This window comes from Numenius arquata, chromosome 5 (assembly GCF_964106895.1).
Source record: "Numenius arquata chromosome 5, bNumArq3.hap1.1, whole genome shotgun sequence".
Classification (NCBI taxonomy): Eukaryota; Metazoa; Chordata; class Aves; order Charadriiformes; family Scolopacidae; genus Numenius; species Numenius arquata.
The window spans coordinates 18,489,082-18,508,010 of record NC_133580.1 but is presented as its reverse complement, the minus strand read 5'-3'; the positions used below and the strand labels follow the sequence as shown (position 1 = coordinate 18,508,010).

Here is an 18,929-nt window from a genome sequence, read left to right as displayed (position 1 = left end):
CTTCCCCCTTTTGAACATAGTCTCTACAGTTCATCAATAGTTTAAAGATATCACTTTGTATTTACTCCTCCCAACTTTTGTTTGCTCTAAGTACCCCACTACTTGCATGAATACTAATGGATGATGACAATAAAGCATACAAAAATGACAGCATATACTAACACAACTGCATCACGCTATTCTTTTATCTTAAAGGTCAGTCCCAGCCATGCTAATACTGAGTAACTGAAATCTTGCATATAAAAACAGTAGACAGATTTTCACCATAGTTCACTATACCTATTAGTATATTAAAAAAAAAAAAAAAAAAAAAAAATCACTGTTTCCTCATCCAAGCTGAGTTCAGGCTACTGCAGTAACTATGTCAACATTCAAAGAATTCAACGACTTGAGATAATTGCATTAGTTTTTAATGCAAAACCCACTTGAATCTTTTTCTATCTTAAGTATTAATAAAACTTTCCAGATCACTTGAGCTGGCCATGAGTTGTAAATTAATGTGTGTTTACACGGGTTGATTGATGTTTCCATTATATTTAAGTATTACTTTGCCGTGTTCTTAATTGTTACTTCCACCACAAAAAATAAAATCGAAAGCAGCTCACATTTTACCACAGGTATAATGAAACAGCAATCAGCTTCGTAACTTCTAAACCGAAGAGCAATTTTCACTCCACTGCTCAGGCAAATCGTGGTGGGCTGCAACACGCATGTCTGCACACAGGCTACAGCTGCAGGCAACAGCTCCAACTGCCTCCTCCAACACTCATTTTCTACAGGTAATAAACAGAAACTTGACCTTCTCTTAACTTTTTTTTTTTTTTAACTAAGATGATATGACTGTTTTCTAAAATCTACCTGGACTCCAACACCTGCAAAAGACATTGTAAAATTTTGCTCGAGGGTGTTTTTTAACTTGCTGCAAATAAATTCGCATACAAGCAGGAAGGTAATAACTTCCCATATGAGTACCTGAACCAAGGGAGTTTGAAGGGACAAAATCCTAAAGTGGTTAATATACGACGTACAAAAAGTTGTGTGCAACTCGAGTCTAGATCTTTTAGCCACAAAATAGAATTCACTCCGGCAACATCTGCTCCTTAGTGCAGAGAATAAGTAACATTCTCATCAGACAATTTAGCCATCCGTTAACATATTTAATTCTGTAATTAAACGTAAAAGTATATCTAGGAAATTGTGAAAAGATACCAGAGTCACATTAGCCGATGTGCAGAAACTATAAGTCCACACTCATTTAGGACTTTCAAGATCTTAATGCATGACAAAGTATATCTGGCATTACTAATAAAATTAGTAAAAATCTAATTCACAAAATGTTTGCTTTCTACTAATTTTTTTTGGCACTTCAAGGAACATTCATGATGCTTTCAAAAACCACTTGAAATGATTGTTGTAATCCACCTGATATATCAAAGATACTTTAAATTAGGAACAGTAACAGTTTTGTTACTATTGTTGCACATTTGCATTTGCTCTCTATGACACCACATAGAAAACTCCTGTTTGCTTTGCAGCAGTTTGCTTCACAAATTCCTTAAATAGGCATTGTTTAAATTATTAAACTAAGACAATCTATAAACAGAAGACGAAGGTAAGCTTTCCCTGAGGCACTACAAAGTGAAACCAAGGAGCAAGTGAACCCTCGTACACCAGGCTGCCAAAATGAAGCTGGGAAGTTATTCCTGTTGGCAGGAGAGAGCGAGTACTTCAGCTGGAGGATGGCAGCCACCTTCCCGACGGGGAGGCCACCTGGTTTTCCCAATAACTCTACTTTTTTGCCTCCCAGAACACTGACCATCCAGAAATGAGCAATATTAGGAAAAGAAGCTAGACAACTCATGCTAAATAAGGCCAGAGGGTGACCCAAGTTGGTAACTATTAACAGCACAGGGCACCAATTCTGGGCATCCGAGTGCCTCACCGCTGCTCCCAAACAGGAGGGAGGGGAAAACAGGCCAGCAGCAGGATAATCACACCAGACACTCGCCGTCACGGGACAAGGGGAAGGGGCACCCCCACACCCTGTCTCTACGCAAGGGGAACAGAGAGACCCCAAGTAGCAGCCTGGTCTGCCTAGGAACGGAGGTCGCAAGAAACTGAAACGGCTTCCTCGCTTTTGTCTGATTGGCAGAACACACTACACTCCAAAAGCAAAGGGAAAACTGCATTTTTCCAGATGACTTCAAAGAAACCTTTCTCAAAAAAGCAAATCAATTCAGAAGTTGAAAAAAATAACTGTAATGAAACTTAGATAGCCTTAATTTCTGCACTTCTGTAACTGAAGATAAAAAGGAGTCGAGGAAAACAATTCAACTAACATTGTTATTTTCTTTGTAGCTCAAACTGCCATTACGGTTTGTTTCAGACAGTAATTTATTGGTGTTCATGGATAAGTAAGCTTTAAAAATCTGAGCTAAATTAAAAGCTTGTTTCAAAAGCTGCAGTTCCACATCAGTCTAAGCCAACAAAATTGCTGGTTGTGAGAGAAAAGGGCAAGGGTGGCACCAGGAAACTCAGCAGTCAGATCAGCTTAGACTACTGTAAAAACAATTTCAGGAAGCCTACTAGAAGAGGCAGTTTTCACGTTAGCCAGTGCAAAGCAGCACAGGATCAGCGGAGTTTATAGCAGTTTTGCTACATAACCAACAAGTTCTTTATACATCACTTCGTACAGTCAGGATCTGTTCCTCACTTTGGTATCCAGTGATCACGCAAGACAGGTTTTCCTTTCAGCATCCTGGAATAACGTCTTGTGGCAGTATAGCATATATACTGCATATATAGCATGCTTATCAGTACAGATGAACTAACTGTATCTCTGCAGGATGCTCTACAGCCTTTAAATTTCTCACTTAAAACTACCAAGCAATGGTTTGCTAATTAAAACTTTTATAATCCAGAAATCTGAAAGAGCCGAGTCGTAATTCCACTCATAAGTTTCACAACAAGCAAGCACTGCAATACTGCTTTTATGAACTGCATAGTAGCTTACCAGCCTCAACGTGCAGGTTTAATGTTCTAAGAGACATTTAACTCATCAAGAACTTTACAAAGGTTAAGAGACATGGCAAACTCTGCCCTTAAAACAAAGATTTAAAACCTTTTATTTTAGTTTGACACTTTTTTTATTATTATTCAGAAACTCTACTGAACTCTACTTATTTTAGTACTTAATTTAGAAATGCAGGTGGCATTGCATAATCATTAACCAACAGAAGGTTTTACAGGACATATCTGTAAAAAAAGAAAAAAAAAAAACCCAACAATCAAATACCACCAACCACAATTCACACAAATAAACCGGTACAAAACTCCGCAGCTAGATGTCCTTAAAGCCCAAAAAGTGTTAATTAAGAGTCTTCCACTGTAAGGGTTCTGGGCAGTCTGGCAGATCTCCGTAAAAATAAGTGTAGCACAGAAACTGATACAAAGTTTCTGCATAGGAACTAAAGGTTCCTCCAGGAAGACCTCACCTTATGTGCAGTGTCTCAGTTGCACTAGAACAGGTAAGTATTTGCATTAAGAAAAAGACAAGACATTGTATTGACAGTGTGAAGACAGCATATAGAACTGCACCAATTGTCAGCAGCATAAATGGGAAAATAAGGGAATTCTACTTCATGTACTTGAATTATCAGGCTAAGCATATACACTTGCCATACACTTTTTATTTTTGGGGTCATCTGCAGACTAGCAATGCATTTATTTTTGCCTTAAATAATTTCCCTTTTGAAATTCAATAATCTCAGTAATGGATACTTTATGGTCTTTATTGAAAAACACTGTATTTAAAAAAAAAACAAACCAAACAAACCAGGATTCAGATAGCTGACTGCCAATTACATTGCATGATAAGTTTATTTCAAAATCTGCACCTCCTAAGTTTCCTTTAGCAAAATACTAGTAGATTAGAAGTGCATTGGAATAATTTTTTAAAAGTCTTTCGATACACCCATGTAGCTTTCTGTGCCTGTAAGAAGTGCCAGATATACTTTATCAGACAAGAAGCCATCTGTCCAAGTGGTTACTATTGTACTGGTACAGGGGAGGACTGCTTGTCAGTATCAGCATATTCTGTTTACTGCACCACAGCAAACAAACCCATTGGTTTGGAAGAAAATTAGGAAGTGTTCTTTCCTAGGAAAATAGACTGAGATCACTTGCTAAACCAGTCACCTGAATTGGGTCACCCTCTGTAACTTAACAGCCCCTAGTGCAGTAAATGGATAGTCTGGATGCTCACTGTACCAGTTGCATGCCTGATGCTTTTCTGCCACGTATGCCTGTCAGTGCCATATTCACTCCTATATCTCTGCTGCTTGTTCTTCAAAAAAACAATTGTTTGACTGCTGAGCATAGAGTTTTTAGGGGACATGGAGTTTACTTTTTTTGGTACAATATTACTGTGAACTGCTTTTGAAAAATTCTGGAACAGTTAAACTGGAAAAACTAAGTCAAAACAATTCTTGACATATTAAGTGCAGACTTTCTCTCATTTTATGCTTAGCAAGCAGTGGGTTTGAGGTCTTCCCTTTCAACGTAGCAGCAGAACAAAGTCAATTTTGCTAGATAGTAATACTTGATGTGCATCAAATCACTGTTCATCCTCCTTCCTTGTTCCAGGCTCTCCTGAGTGCAAGTGGCTACCTTTTCATTCAGACACATTGTGGAGCTGCTCAGACTGAGTGAAAGCTATTATAAAGCTACTGGGTCTGGTCAATTAAGAGTAATAATAGGCCTCCTCCTTTTATACCTCGCTTCCCAAAGAGAGACATCTTTTTATGATGACAAGGTTCATCTCTACTCTTACTGAAGTGCGGTCTTAGTTTGTTTTTACCCTTTTATAGACACGCTGCCCTTCTAACTACTATTATGTGCTTTGAACCTGGGATTAATCTTTTGTTGAAACCTAGGGTTTTCTTTCAAGATGAGCAATGACAAGTTAACCTGACAGTGAGTTCTTTTGAAATCATTATGAAAAACGAAGCAGAATCTGCTTTGAGAAACTGATGAGAGAATTCTTCAGTACTTCTACACAATTTTTCTTTTTCATTCCTGCTTACTTGCTTCCTATCTCACAGCGCACACAAGTACAGCCTAATACCCCTGTACAAGTGACAGGCTCAATTTCTATATACTTCTCTTCCTGTTATATGCAGAGATAGTTTTGGGAAGATTCTTAACTGAGCATGCTGTTTCATAAAATGTCTCTTGCTCTTGTAAGTACAGTAAACACCGAAATAAATCTCACAGTCCATTTGAACTTTCCTCTGCTACTGTTTGAGAAGAGGATAAAACTGGTAGAAAGTATCTGTTGGGAGAGAACTAATACATTTTACAATAAAGCAGAAGACCCACAGCAAGTTGCAAAAGTTGACTTAAAGTCTATACTGTGAAGAGTTCCATTGGATACTGGGCAGCTCCTTGAAAAAGGAGTATTTAACTTCTGATAGACGTTAAGGAAGTGAGGATGTGTGTTTGCTTTGTTTGGGTTGTTTTTTAAATAGTAAGAAAAACCCCACAAAATCCAACCAACCAAAACATAGCCCACAAAGGAACTGGCAGTAGAAGGGATGCAGTGAGCCAAAGAAGCAGGAATTACTTGTGAACATTATTCATTTTGTGTGTACCCAGCAGTCTTGGAACATATGGTCACAAGAATCATGTCAACAACTTGTTAGAATAATGTTGCCTGTCTTCCAAGGCAACAAACAAGACTTCCTAGCAAAGAGCTAGTATTTGATCAGAGCAGTATCTGATCCCTTCATAAAAAAAAAAGTTGACTAAAACGTTACTTTTTTCTCCCCTAATAATAAAAAAAAGAGACACTAAAACTTGGAAAAATAAGCAATACTGCTGCCATAGCAAGGAACTTTGGCTTTTCCTTGAAGAACTGAAACTCTGGATGGAGTAACTTCAGCGGGCATGGACTCAATAGCCAAAGCACATCGGGTTAAACTGGATTTATGGCTGCTGTGATACACACAAGGGCTTTCTGTTCCTTTTCCTATTCTTTCCTGTTTATAATAGCTTTCTGAGAAGATTATTTGTCCTTCAGGGAAGTAGGAAGTGAAGCAGCATGTGAACAGAGAGGAATTATATTGTACATAATAATGAGGAAGCCAATGGTATCATTGGACTTCAGTACAGGTAAGATTCCCTGTTAAGAAGTAACAGGAATTCAGGACGATCACAGATGCTTATAATGGGTTAAGGAGAATCTGTTACCTTCTACTGAAGGGAAAAAAGCAAAAAAAGATGGATTTACCATAATATTGAAGCGTGGTACGTGCTTAGGTTACCCATGAATACCCATATGAATTTTATAAATTCTATAAAGGTTTTCCCATAAATTCATGGAACAATTGGGTTTAAATAGAAAACGTTAACTGATGGGATTACTGCTTATATTTTAAGTCATTCAGGAATTCGTATGAATCACAGAATACTGTAAACTAACCTTAACGAATTTAGGAAGCCTGTCTTACCCACCCCGGCTTTGTCTGAAGTTCAAATGTGGATGCATATTTGTACAATTTGTAAATGGAAATTGTGTATCTGGTTTACAGATGGAAATTTTATCGAAGCCTACTGCTGTACGCTTTACCTTTCTAGTTTGGGAAGGTTCCACCAGGCTGTAAATGAACTGGAGAATGAAAATGAAACTGCACTGCTGGAAGACGGTAGAATAGTAGAGAATGGAGAACTGTAAAGGTTAGAGAGACCGCAGCAGACAGTGCCTACTATATTTCTAGCTCAGCCAAGAAATTGTGTGCTGAATCAAAAGAATTTTCCTCACCTCACTTTTTTCTGTTAATAAGAACAAAACAGTGGAGATCCACTTGCCATAGAGGGGCGGAAAGGAGAAACTGAAGCAGTTCTAGTCAAGTGGATTGACTGGGAGCAGCAATTCTCACTGCCCCGTTATATAAGACGACAAAAAAAAAAAAAAAAAAAGACAGACAAATCTGGTTTTATGGGAAATAAGACTGGCAGCAGTACCAGAAACAAAGCACCAAAGTCAGGACAAAAATCATTTATTAGGTGCTTCAGTGTTGAGGCTTTGGTTACAACTTAATTCTCAAGTCTGGTTATGAACTGCCTTCTACTAATCTGCCATATTAATTAGTTCTCTCAGTCTGTGAGTGGTTACGGCTTTTATAAGCAAGGACTTGCAATGACTATTAAAACAGTTCTTATTGTATGTAAGTTTTTCTTCAGTGTATTCAAAATTAGATAAAAATACTACTGTATTGCTTACAAAGAGGGACAGACTCAGACTGAAGTATCTCAGCTAAGTTCACCTTGTGTGGTAACTTTTGAAATTGGCCACCTGACATGGATTTATGCTTTGCATTTCAGATTTTGTATTTAAAACTTTTTTTTTTTAAGATACCCTCTAAATGTGGCTGGCACAAAAATTAATATATATGGCATCAGTGTATATGCTTAGCCTGATACTCTGTTGTCTTTCTTCTTCTTTATGCACATACTTACCCTGTTCTAATGCAATTTGAACACTGCATGTAACCATCTCAACTACGAATAGCTGTCAAGTTCTCATCTACTTATGCACTCACACAATTACAAATGCAAACATTCAGTACAGTTCCATATGAAGCCACAGAATTTTAGAAGTTATTTCAATGTTATAGGTATAAAAATAATTCACAGCAGGAGACTATGAAGAACCAAAATATGACAAGAAAGCAGGATACTCTATACTGCACAAAAACTACTTCTGTTAAGAGTCTAGAATCTAATGAATCTTATGATAGCTTAGTATTTTTTCTTTACAAGCTACACTCATTTAAAAAAAAAAAAAAAAAACACAAATAAACCACAGGCATCTTCAAAGGTCAATTTCTAACAACCACCATTAATATTCATTCTTATTATGGTAAGAGCTAGATTGCAAAACTAACATTTTTCCTGACCAAAGTACTTACTTAGTCTTGCTCAACCATCCCTGAGAGACCAACAGAAATTTATATAGAGCCGCTTGTAAACACATAACTAACTAGTTATGACAAAAAGGTATCATCAAGAACGTTTAAGGTCTGTGGTTATTTTCTCTCACCCTCACATGCATTATGATGCATTTTTGTTCATGTGATCCCATACAGAACACAATTATTAACATTTGAGTAACTAATCCCTGAACAAAGAAACAGGAGAGAATGGGCCTGTGTACCTTCAAGCCAACCTGCATCCATCAGTACCTTTATTGCAGTCCTCTTGGCCTACATATCCTAGACATTAGAGTTGCTGCTTTACTGGCTGTACATCTACAGCCCCACAGCTCCAAGCTCTGGGATTATACAGAACTAGTACTCAACTGCCTCAAACTTAACTTTATTTAGAATTTTTTTCTGAACTACTAGGTAGCACTGCTCTGTAAGTTCCACATTCCTCAACGAAGTTCTCCTGTATTTATTCTCACATAAGAGGGTAAACGAAATATATTAATTTGGGTTTATTATAAAGAGAAAACTTCATATTTCCACTACAATTAGGAGAGTAGTAAGAGTATGGTTGTTAAGAAGCGATAAATACACAGAGACTCACAAAAATCACCGAGGAATAGAAGGCAGGATTCTTTCAAATTATGTTTTTTTAATCAGCTGGTGACTTTTACACTTACATTCTAAGCTTTCAAAACATGTTTAAACACACTTAACTGTTCTGAAGTATAAATTGAAAATATTTTTTAGTAATAAAAACATTTTCCATCTTCGATGCCCTCTATATCTGATAGCACTAGGCAAAGGACACTTATAAGCAGCAATCATGCATCACACTTTCAGCATACCTAATACTTTCTCCAATACCATCTGGTCTCCAATGATTTACTCTGAGGATCACTAAAAGGACCAAGACAGGAACTTTACAATTAAGCCACCTGAGACTTCCTCTTCTCCCACTCTCTCCCAAAACTGTCTGAAATGAATACAAAACTACAGTTTCCTGTTTACACAGAAAGAGCCCATATCTGTTAGAAGTTCTTAAGAACATTTTTGTTTTATATAACAGAGGTGTGGTGGTATTACAGTATGCACTACACCTTGTGACCAAATATTAACACACCCAGGTGGACTGAATACCTCCAGTAGTTGTATCAAACCATACAACATTTTCCATGTGTGGGCTTGTTCCAGAATTGAACTTCCAAGTTATTTCTCAGTTTCTATAAACCAGATCAGTTTACGTTTATATCATGATCTAAGTTACAATATCATTTAAATGCCATAGCAGATGGTTGTCAGGTCCGTCCTTGTGCATATAATGTGCTGCTTTCACACCATGTCCAACTAAACAGTTATCATCAGAAGATGGCTGAAAAACACACACAATCATAATTTAATAGTACTAATGGATGAACTTTAGACAAAACAATAGAAAATGAGGAATTCCACTGTGCCATAATACCAAACTTATTAGCTCTAGTGAATAAACAAAGAAGCAAAAATAATAAAGGAGGGGCTTTGGTTCTGTTTCATGACCTTGTTTGTCCCACTGCCACACAAAACCTGAAGTCAGTAGAGCACTAAGGTGGGTATGGAGACTGCTTAAGCCCACACTGCTGCCCCCCAAAAAACTGATTCTTTAGATGTCACCCCCTTCTCATATACAATTAATCAATAGTTAACAAGTAGAATATATTAGCTTACCAGACTGTATAAATTATCTACCTTAGAAATTGGAATCTTTCACTGAGCGAGAACAAAGAGCTATAAAAGCTTTGGGACAACATTAGTACTAACTACTTTTGTCGAACAAGATGCACCTTAGCTACCCATTAGGAAGTTACACTTTAAAGCAGTAAATCTAGAGGTGCTCACATGGCCAATGCTGCCCAAAAAAGCTACTTGATTCATGAGACCTTAAGATCAGTTTGATACAAAAAATAACATGCAAGTTTAAGACAAGTTAGCCATGTCTGCCTGCTACTTTATAAATTGCTGCAAAAATAGTAAAGGAAGACTTTCAACTGTTAATCTGCTCTTAAAAGTATCTGCTTTACTACCATAGCCCTTTATAAGAAAAAACTTATTTCCTCTAAAATAAAGTTACTGAATTATTAAAAAAAATACTGTACTTAAAGAACGGCCATGATATAAAAGTTGTAAGGAACTGCATTCATTTTACTAACTTCCTAATTTCTTGTGGTTTTAAGGTTGAACAAGTGAACTGATGAATAACTAACTGAAATTAGTTGCTTCAGCAACAACTGCCATGTCTTGTTCTACTTTACCTCTAAATTTGCACAGGGATGACAAGAATTACAAGAAGGTTGTTACCCATTACTGTTTACCTCTAAAGAACTGCAATAGATCCAGAAACGTTGAAGTCATCTTGTGACCCAGGCCAAAGTTTTTAAGCTTATCTTTTCCTTCTACCGGGTCATCAGCAACCACAGTATCATTAGAACACTTTACAGGCTATTTGTAATACAAAACAAAAATTCATCCTCAATAAATTGGATATTCCACATTAGTGCTTAAAATCTCAGAAAACAGCACTTGTACTTGATATGCACACTGTCAGTTCTCACTGTATTTGTCTTCCACATTGCCTAGGTGGGATCTGCTTTGTTTGCAAAGCTTCCTGTACTGTACAGAATAGCTCTACAGTTTTGTCTTACAAGTAGTAGTCCAGGAAGTTTAATTACCACAAGCAGATAGGTTTATCACTGTATCTATCAACTCATTTAAGCAGTGTCAATATGAATTCACATTAAAAGCTAAAGCATTTACTTAAGCATCAGCAGCAAGCATGCCCTACTCTACTGTGTTAGAGATAGTGCCCCATCAGTACGCTTTTCAGCAACAGAACCAAAATTTCCCAATACATCAATTTTACTTTTCAGTCATGTTTGTACCCTAACTAACTCCACTTGCTAGAATATCTTGACTTTGAACTAATAAGACCAATAATCTTCTAAAACACAAGCATTTCACTTCACTTTTTCCTCAAGCATACACTTGAAGCAAGAATCCTCTGCAGGCATGCACTGATTTTATTCAGAGACACTATGATCTCAAATGTAATGCATTTTATTCTTTTGCCAAAAATTTCTGCTCAACCTGACTCATAGTTCACGTATGCAGCATACAAACATCTAAACAATTCATGTGTAAAAAGCACTTTATCTCTCCACAGTAAAATGACATCAAACAACCTTAGGAGTCAAAGGTGATGGTGGGATGTAGGTCCTGTAGCACACAGCCTGTCTGACAGTGACTGACTTCATAAATTAAAGCCCTTTTTAACTCCTGCACTGATATGGGTGGAGCAGTGTAGCTGGGAAACCTCTCCTCCCAAGCACACTCAGTTTACTCCCGTTTTAAATTGATAAAAGCCCTTATTCCACTGTTTGACGCTAGTTTATGGCACATTAGTCAGAACGTTGAGTTCATAACTTTTGATTCATCTCAAAGCTCACGGGGTTTAAAAGACTTCAGTATTAAGCATAAACAATTTCTGCTTTTAAAACAAGATACGAGTTGCTCCATGTTGAATGAATCACCAAATCCAGTTGCTTTCCAATTAAGTAAGCTCTCTCTTACCCCTAACAATTTGGTTTTCATCTTACACAAGATCCTTCTCGTAATCTGCTTTTGAAGACAGCATCACACTCAGAAGACAGCCTCTCTCAGAAATTTAGTTTGTAACTAAGGAGTACCTATCACTGAACAACTACCACACAGACCTGAAGTGAACTTGAGGGTAACGAGGAATGCTTTTAGCATGGCATTAGCCACTACATGCACAGAAATACATTAATTATGCCAATACTAAACCAACACGATGTATTAAAAATCATAAGATACACAAAAACTATTGGCCATATTAACTTCTAGTTAGCCTTCTAACATCAGGAAGCACCACAAATCATGCTAGAACACCTCTTTTCAAGTACTGATTCATATAATCACAGGTGTTGGAAAGGATCTCATTCCGTGCTCAGTTTAGCTTAGACTCTTACCCAAAAAGCAGGGTCAACACAAAATTCAAACCAGGCTGCTACAGGCTTTGTCCAGTTTTGCAGATATTGAAAACATTCAAGGACGGTGATTCCAGTGTCTCTGGTCAACCAATGCTTAATCATTTCCCCCCCACCCTTATACTCAGGATTCCTCTCCAGTGACCTCTCCTGCTCCTTTTTATGACCTCAGTCTCACATTCTTCTCCCATGAACTCCTGTAAAAAGTTGGCTTCAACTTCCCAGCTAACAAAGTGAACAACTTGATAAGACTCTGGGTTCAGCTAAGCTACAATATCTATGTCAAATCAGACACGACGCTTTTCAACACTTCCTGATTTCCTAGGTACCCAACAGAAATATATAATTCCCATATGATAGTGAAGTGCTAAAAAGAGTAAACAATATCTAAGTTAAGGATTAACAAACATCGGAATCCCAGCAATCTCCCTGACAACCTTAATTTAGTCTGTTTCCCCTAGTATAACAAGCATACCTTTAAACAAGAAAAATAAGCTCATTGCCAAACCCAGTTAAGGATGTAACTGCTCATTGCCATCTCATACCAGCCTATTCTCGGGTCTGGCGTGAATTCAGGTGATTGTCTGCCAAAACAATTTAAATTTTTCTGCCCGTTTCATTGCAAACAAAAATAATGACAAAACCACCAGGCACTCATTTCCACCTCCAGTCCTTGTGCCAGCAAAAAATGAGAAAAAATAAAAGACTAAATCAGAACTCTTTCAGCAACTGTGATGTGTCATGATGCTCATAAGACAGACATAAAATTTTACAAAAATCTTCTAGTTTACACACTACTAGTATAAAAACTGGAACTAAATTCTCATTTTGCAGTTGTCAGATACAACTAATTATATGAAACTCAAATGACTCTCAAAATGACCTAAAGCAGAAAAGAAACAGAATTAGTAGTTCTAATATAGCCCATCTGCAATTATTTGTGTGTGTACATACACATCAATTCTCTTACAGAAAAAAACACCACCATTTTTGTTTCTACACAGATCCTCTCTTGTTAGTTTTGAATTACTTCCTGTCCATCAGGAATAAATGCAATCAATCAGGCTTCAGTCCTTAGGGGGGAAAAAACAACACAAAACCACCAAAACACAAAAAACCAACCAAACCACTATGCATCTGCAGGCCAAGCACCATTGGTCAAGTTTTACTTTCAGACAGAGAGCATGGAGAAACCAACTTCTACCTTCTTCTTCTAGGGTCTCCCTTCCCTGAAAATGACAACTTCACCTTTCCCAACCCCCTGTCATATATAGCCATTTTTAGTCTACCATATAGAAATCATCCCCCTAGACTTCTTCCCAATGACTTGCCTAATTTCAGCTGCTATGCTAGAAACTAAAAATAAATCCTCTGTTTTATGTAGTTGCGCACCCTCTCCCACCAAGCCCTTGTTCAGCACTCCACTTGACGTGTGAAATAAGTTCTGGAAAAGACATGCTCCTCTCAGCACACCGAGTTCCTTGAATTATACGCAACAAACTGATGGAGTGCAGGTTGATTCATCTCTATAACTCTACTGAAACTTGACAAGTTATGAAGTCAAACCAAGAAAATCTGCACACCAAACTCTGAGAAGCTACATTTACAAACTCAGTGACAACTTAACACTTGCACAAATAGTGTGGCTTCTCTTACATAAGACCCAAATAAACCTTCGTCTTATTTGCACAGTGAGGAGAGCAGGGATGAGGTGCAAGAAAGGTTGCTCTCTGACTACCTATTGATATTGCTAACCTCAGCAGTATCAACTCCTCATTCAAAATTAAAGCCAGCAAAATTTAGTAAGATTATTCTCCTATATAATGGATGAAGCCTTTCCCCGATTACAATCTTGTCCTTCCCTTGCAAACCCATGGCAGTAATTGATACATCTGGCTGTCCACTCACACTGCCTCAAGTTAAAACACACCTGAATCCCATCCCTTTTCTCCTTAAAGGTAAATCCCTCTTCATGTCAGTTTTATACACCATTTGTTTACATCATGTCCAAAAAAAAAAAAAAATCTACTTTCCCATTGACTCAATTACATCATCAGAGGCTAGTACCTTTATCTCAGGGCAAAACTATCTTTCAGAAGGCATCCCATTCAAGCGACATAACAGTACTCTGACCCCTATTGCTCCTGGACCGTAACCATTCCCTCAAGAAATGAAAGCATATGACTGCAAATATTAACATAATGTACTTTTTCCACTAAATGTAACAATAAAAGTCTACTCTAGTGATTCTGTAATAACTGAAAAGAACATGCAACGGAATAGTCCTGGTCAATCCAATTTTGAGCTGATTTGACTCTGATTTTTTAAATTGCACATTTCTTTCAAAGTGTTCTCCTCTGCTAAAGCAATATTCAAATTTGCGTCCGCAGCTTCCACTGGAAGATCTTTTTTTTTTTCCCTGTGTGACTTTTAAAGCGCTTCCCTGCAGGCATCTTCAAGCAGCCTTCCTAGCTACTTCAGCTAGGACACTGTAAAGGCAGTATAAACATAAACAAACATCTTGTTTATATGAAGAAGTATATTTATCCTGTGCAAGGAAGTATGAATTTGTTTCCAATAACACCATAAAACAAAGCAAGACATCATATTTGGTCACCTTTTCCTAAGATACACAGTTACTTTTAATACAAAGGCATCTCCAGTTATTCAGCATTCTAGCATCCTTTTAAATAATCGTTACTTTCAGTAACTTTTTAAAGCCTCATGTGTTACAAATTTAACATCTTCCCCATATGCATTCTAACTTAGTTTTCAGTGACAAAAAAACCCCCACCGTTCTCAGACCAAGCAGCCCAAGGCTCCGCTGCACTATATTCAACGAAAGGAACACAAAGTGAGAGCACTGACATACTGACTTCATTCTACCACTATCTGTGAAAAACTTTGCATAGATTAAATAAAGTTTTTAACTGGTATTCTAGTCAATAAAAAAAGTCACGGGAGTTTTAAGTGTCCACTGTACTGCTGCTCTTCAAAAATCCATCAGAGAACTGAGCTAAAATAAGTTGATTCAAAGTTAAAATAAGTGTCAGTAAGAGAAGTAAACAATTGAAAGTAAACACTCATGTTAACTGGTTTTGCTGCTACTATATGTATAAAGTGAGATATAAATAAAGTGAGATATAAAACATTCTACTTGCCTATGTTTCAAGTAGAAATATTTTCTCTTAAATCAAAAAGCACAGGCATAATGAAAAAACACTACAGAACGAATAAATCCTCCTAAAGAGGGTTTGCGCGCTTAAAAGCTTGACAGATCTCTCCAAAAAGACCGGAAAATTCCACATTTTTAAATCATTTTCACATTATTTCAGAAGTTGGGAGGCACGTCGCTTGCATCATAACTACCAATAATCCGGATGCTTCAACACAGGGAAAAAAAACCCAACCCCACCCCGTGATCTCTCCCTCAGAAGGTGAGGGGAGACCAACAGGTCCCGCTCACACAGCGGCGCCGCTGCCCGGGGAACCCCCGGCTCCTGTCAGCCGCCGCCCCCGGTGCGTTACCACAGCGCGGCCCGCCGCACGCCCCCCGCCAGCTGCCACCTCCCGCTCCCGCACACCGCCCAAAAACCCCCACGGAACCTCACAGGATTGTCGGGGTTTTTTTTAAAAAGGGCCTTTAATTCCTGAAAGCCCGGCACCCCCCAGGCCCAGCCGCACGCCCCTCCGCCCCAGCTACTCAGGAGGCAACAAGACGGCACTCGAGCCGCCTTCTTCTCCTCCTCCTCCCCCGCCTTCCTCCTCTTCCTCCCCACGCCGCCCCCTTCCCCCCTCTCAGACCCATGGCTCGCTCACCAGCTTGGGCTTGTTCCGGCTCTCCTCTTCCGCGGCGCGCCCACTCCGCTTCGGGTTCATCCTGCCAGAGCTCAGGGGCTCCTCGCCTCCGCCTGCGCCCGGAGCCGCCTGACCCTCCATCCTCCCACCGGCTCCGCGCCCCAGCAGAACCCCCCTCTCTCACCGGGTCTGTACCCTCAAGGCCCCATAGGGCCAAGACGAACCACCGAGCGTCTCCCCGTCCCCTCCCCGGAGCAGTTCCTGGTCCTGCTACCCCGCCGCCACCTCCCAATCCACCGCCTCAGAGACGCCGAACGCCTCCGAGCATGCGCGGCGCCCGGCCGGCGTTACCGCGCATGTGCCAGCGCCCTGCGCATACGCTGTGGGGGCCGGCAGCCGCCCGCCGCCCGGAGGGCGGGAGCGGAGGAGGACTGGTGGTACCCGGCCAGGAAATGGCGGAACTTAGGGGTTTCGAACAGAAACGCCTGCTGGAAAAGGTGAAGCGTGAACTAGAACTGACCGGCCCCGGCTTTGGCGGCACGGAGCCTGCGTGTGGGTGAATTTGTCCGGAGGACTGCCGGCTGAGTCGTGCCTCAGGTTGCTGTGAGGAGGAAAGGCCGAGAGCCGCGCGCGGCCGTCTCCTGTCAGGCGGAGTTGGCTGGTCCGCGGGTGGGCGGAGAGCTGAGGCGGCCGGAACCGGCTGTGGTAGTACTTTTGGGCTTTCGAGAAAGCAGGACGGCCGGTGATGGCTGTGGTAGGAGGTGTTTTGGAGAAAAGCCCTGTTGGTGTTGTTTTGGAGAAGAGCCCATCTGATCGGTCTCACCTAGCAGCGCTGGGCCGCCTGTGCGTGGTCCCAGACACTTCACACACGGAGGGTTTCCTCATGAGGTGCTTCTGACTCAATTATGTTTCCCCATATTTTATTTTGGAAACACATGAGACACAAAGGGTTACTATGGTGTTTTAACCAAAATTGAACTATTGTTACCACAAACAAAAGACTTAAATTTCTTTTCCCTCTGATTTGAGAACTTCAGTCCCCAATATCCAAGTCATCTGCACATGCTCATGGTTCACAACAGTGAAAGAAATGGCTGAAACCGTTTCTGTGGGTTCCAGATTCCCTTTGGTTGAGCCTCACTGTGTAAACTGAAGGTCTCTCGGCAGAGATGTACCAGTGTGGATAGTGGAAACAAGGATCACTTACCTGATTATTAGAGGGCTCATGTTGACAGATGTCTTCATATTAATATAATAGTTACTTTTAAAAGAGGAAAACACATTTTGTGTTGGTATAGTGGAATCTATGCTGATTAAGTTATACTGAGAGAACAGTTATGAAAATAATCATGATCTGTTGTTTTGGTGGGACAAGGGCAATCCGCAAATCTTTGGAGTTCAAATTTCAATACAAACATATTACTTGATTACCTGCTAGAAAAGTGCCCAGCTCAGCACTGCTTCCACAGTGGGTTCGTTCTTTTTCAAAAGGCAAGTGAGACCAGTACAATGAATTTTCCCCATCTTTGTCTAATATACACATAGTTAAAGCATGCCTGAGATTCATGTAGCTGTATGCATTTCTTGTCTCTCTCCACTTATCTGAGTACTGGATGAAGTAGGGTGTTGGTTTTTTTTAAAATCCAATAGTGAAAACCTGTTGGTAAAATATGACAATACCAGCTTTCAATTAAAGTGACAGCTCTAACACTTGCAGGGGTCTTAACACTGGAGTAGAACCTTTGCAGCAGAAGTTAGTAGGTTATAAAATAGGCCAGCTCTGTCAGGCTGCTCAGTTCTAAATTTTCCTTTGGGATGCAGCTCTTCTTTTTAGTAGAAGTTATCCTTTTATTTAATTTTGCTGATTTTATCAGTAAGTATTTGGGCATAGTTTATGCTATCTTAACCACACATAACTGTGGAATTATGAAATTATTTTAATCATTTGATTGCAGTGACAGGCAATGCAATGTTATTTCCAACCACACCAGTTTATAACTTACAGTGCTTCATTCTACAGCAACAGTTCAAAAACAATTTGCTAGTTTCAGTTAAAAAGAAATGCTCAGATCTGTTTTTTTTCTTCTCCTTAGTTAGCCCAAAGGGCTGTTTCATTTTTCTGCGCTGTCTTTATTTGTGTTAAGCAGCACCCATAACTGAAGCAGAAAGGTCAGTCATTCCAGAGTTGGAGAAAACAGAGAATAATTTCCAACTGCCTGACATCTCTGTATGCAAATTTAAGAGTTTTTAATTCAAACTCTGTAGCACTATATTTGTTAAGCATAACTCTTAAGTGCTTAAGAGCAGAACATTACAAAAATACTTTGCGGTGTGACTGAAAACAAGTGCACATGGCAGAACTCAAGAAAATTGAGTGAATGTATGTTCAGGCATTGAGTTAATTCAGTTTTTGATGGAGTAAAACTCATATCAAATTCATGATCTTAAGTAAACCAGGGAAAAAAGCACTGAAGTCAGGTTTAGGGACTATGCACATTATATTGAAAAGAGAACACAGAACATTTGCTATTTTCACTGTCAATATGCAATGATAACTGTAGCCTTGTCTAATTGATGGAGAAAAAATGTGCAACCATCAGGCTATAGCTATGTCATGTGATGAAAGAGCTAACCCACAAGTACTCTTACTTCCTCTTTTCTTCCTGCTGTTTGCCTGCTCTTCTGGGACAAATGGCTGCTTGGTTAGCACAGTTGTCACTTTTTTTTTTAACTCTGACTTACAAATATTTTGCAAGTTTCCACATAGAGTGCTTAGCTGTGACTTAAAATTGTTTGAGTTGTACAAAACATTGCTACAGGATTTTCTGGAGACCTGCTTTTGAATAAATTAATATAAATCAAGCATCATTAGATCTACTCCAGTCTCCTCAGCAGAAGGTAGAGCCTACCTTGTTCTTTTTGAAAATGTTTTTAGTCATACTCCAGCATTTTAGTATTCTTTTTTTCCCAGATCCTAAGGCTGAGAAACAAATACTCCATGTATGAACCTGTGAGGACCTGTGAGCATGTAAACTCTGCAGGCAATTCTAAGTAAAAGGAGTGAGGTTAAATAATGCAACGATCCCAATTAGGAAAATTTAAA

The 18,929-nt window shown here is 39.2% G+C and overlaps 1 protein-coding gene across 1 annotated transcript in view; it reads right to left on the bottom strand.

The window, feature by feature from the left end:
• Positions 1–16,021, bottom strand: part of DIAPH2 (diaphanous related formin 2) — a 247,897-nt gene extending 231,876 nt beyond the window's left edge. The window contains exon 1 of the mRNA XM_074147988.1: positions 15,848–16,021. Coding sequence (XP_074004089.1) covers positions 15,848–15,967 — 120 coding nt within the window. The 5' untranslated portion in view covers positions 15,968–16,021. The remainder of the gene's footprint in view (positions 1–15,847) is intronic.
• Positions 16,022–18,929: the final 2,908 nt, after the last annotated feature.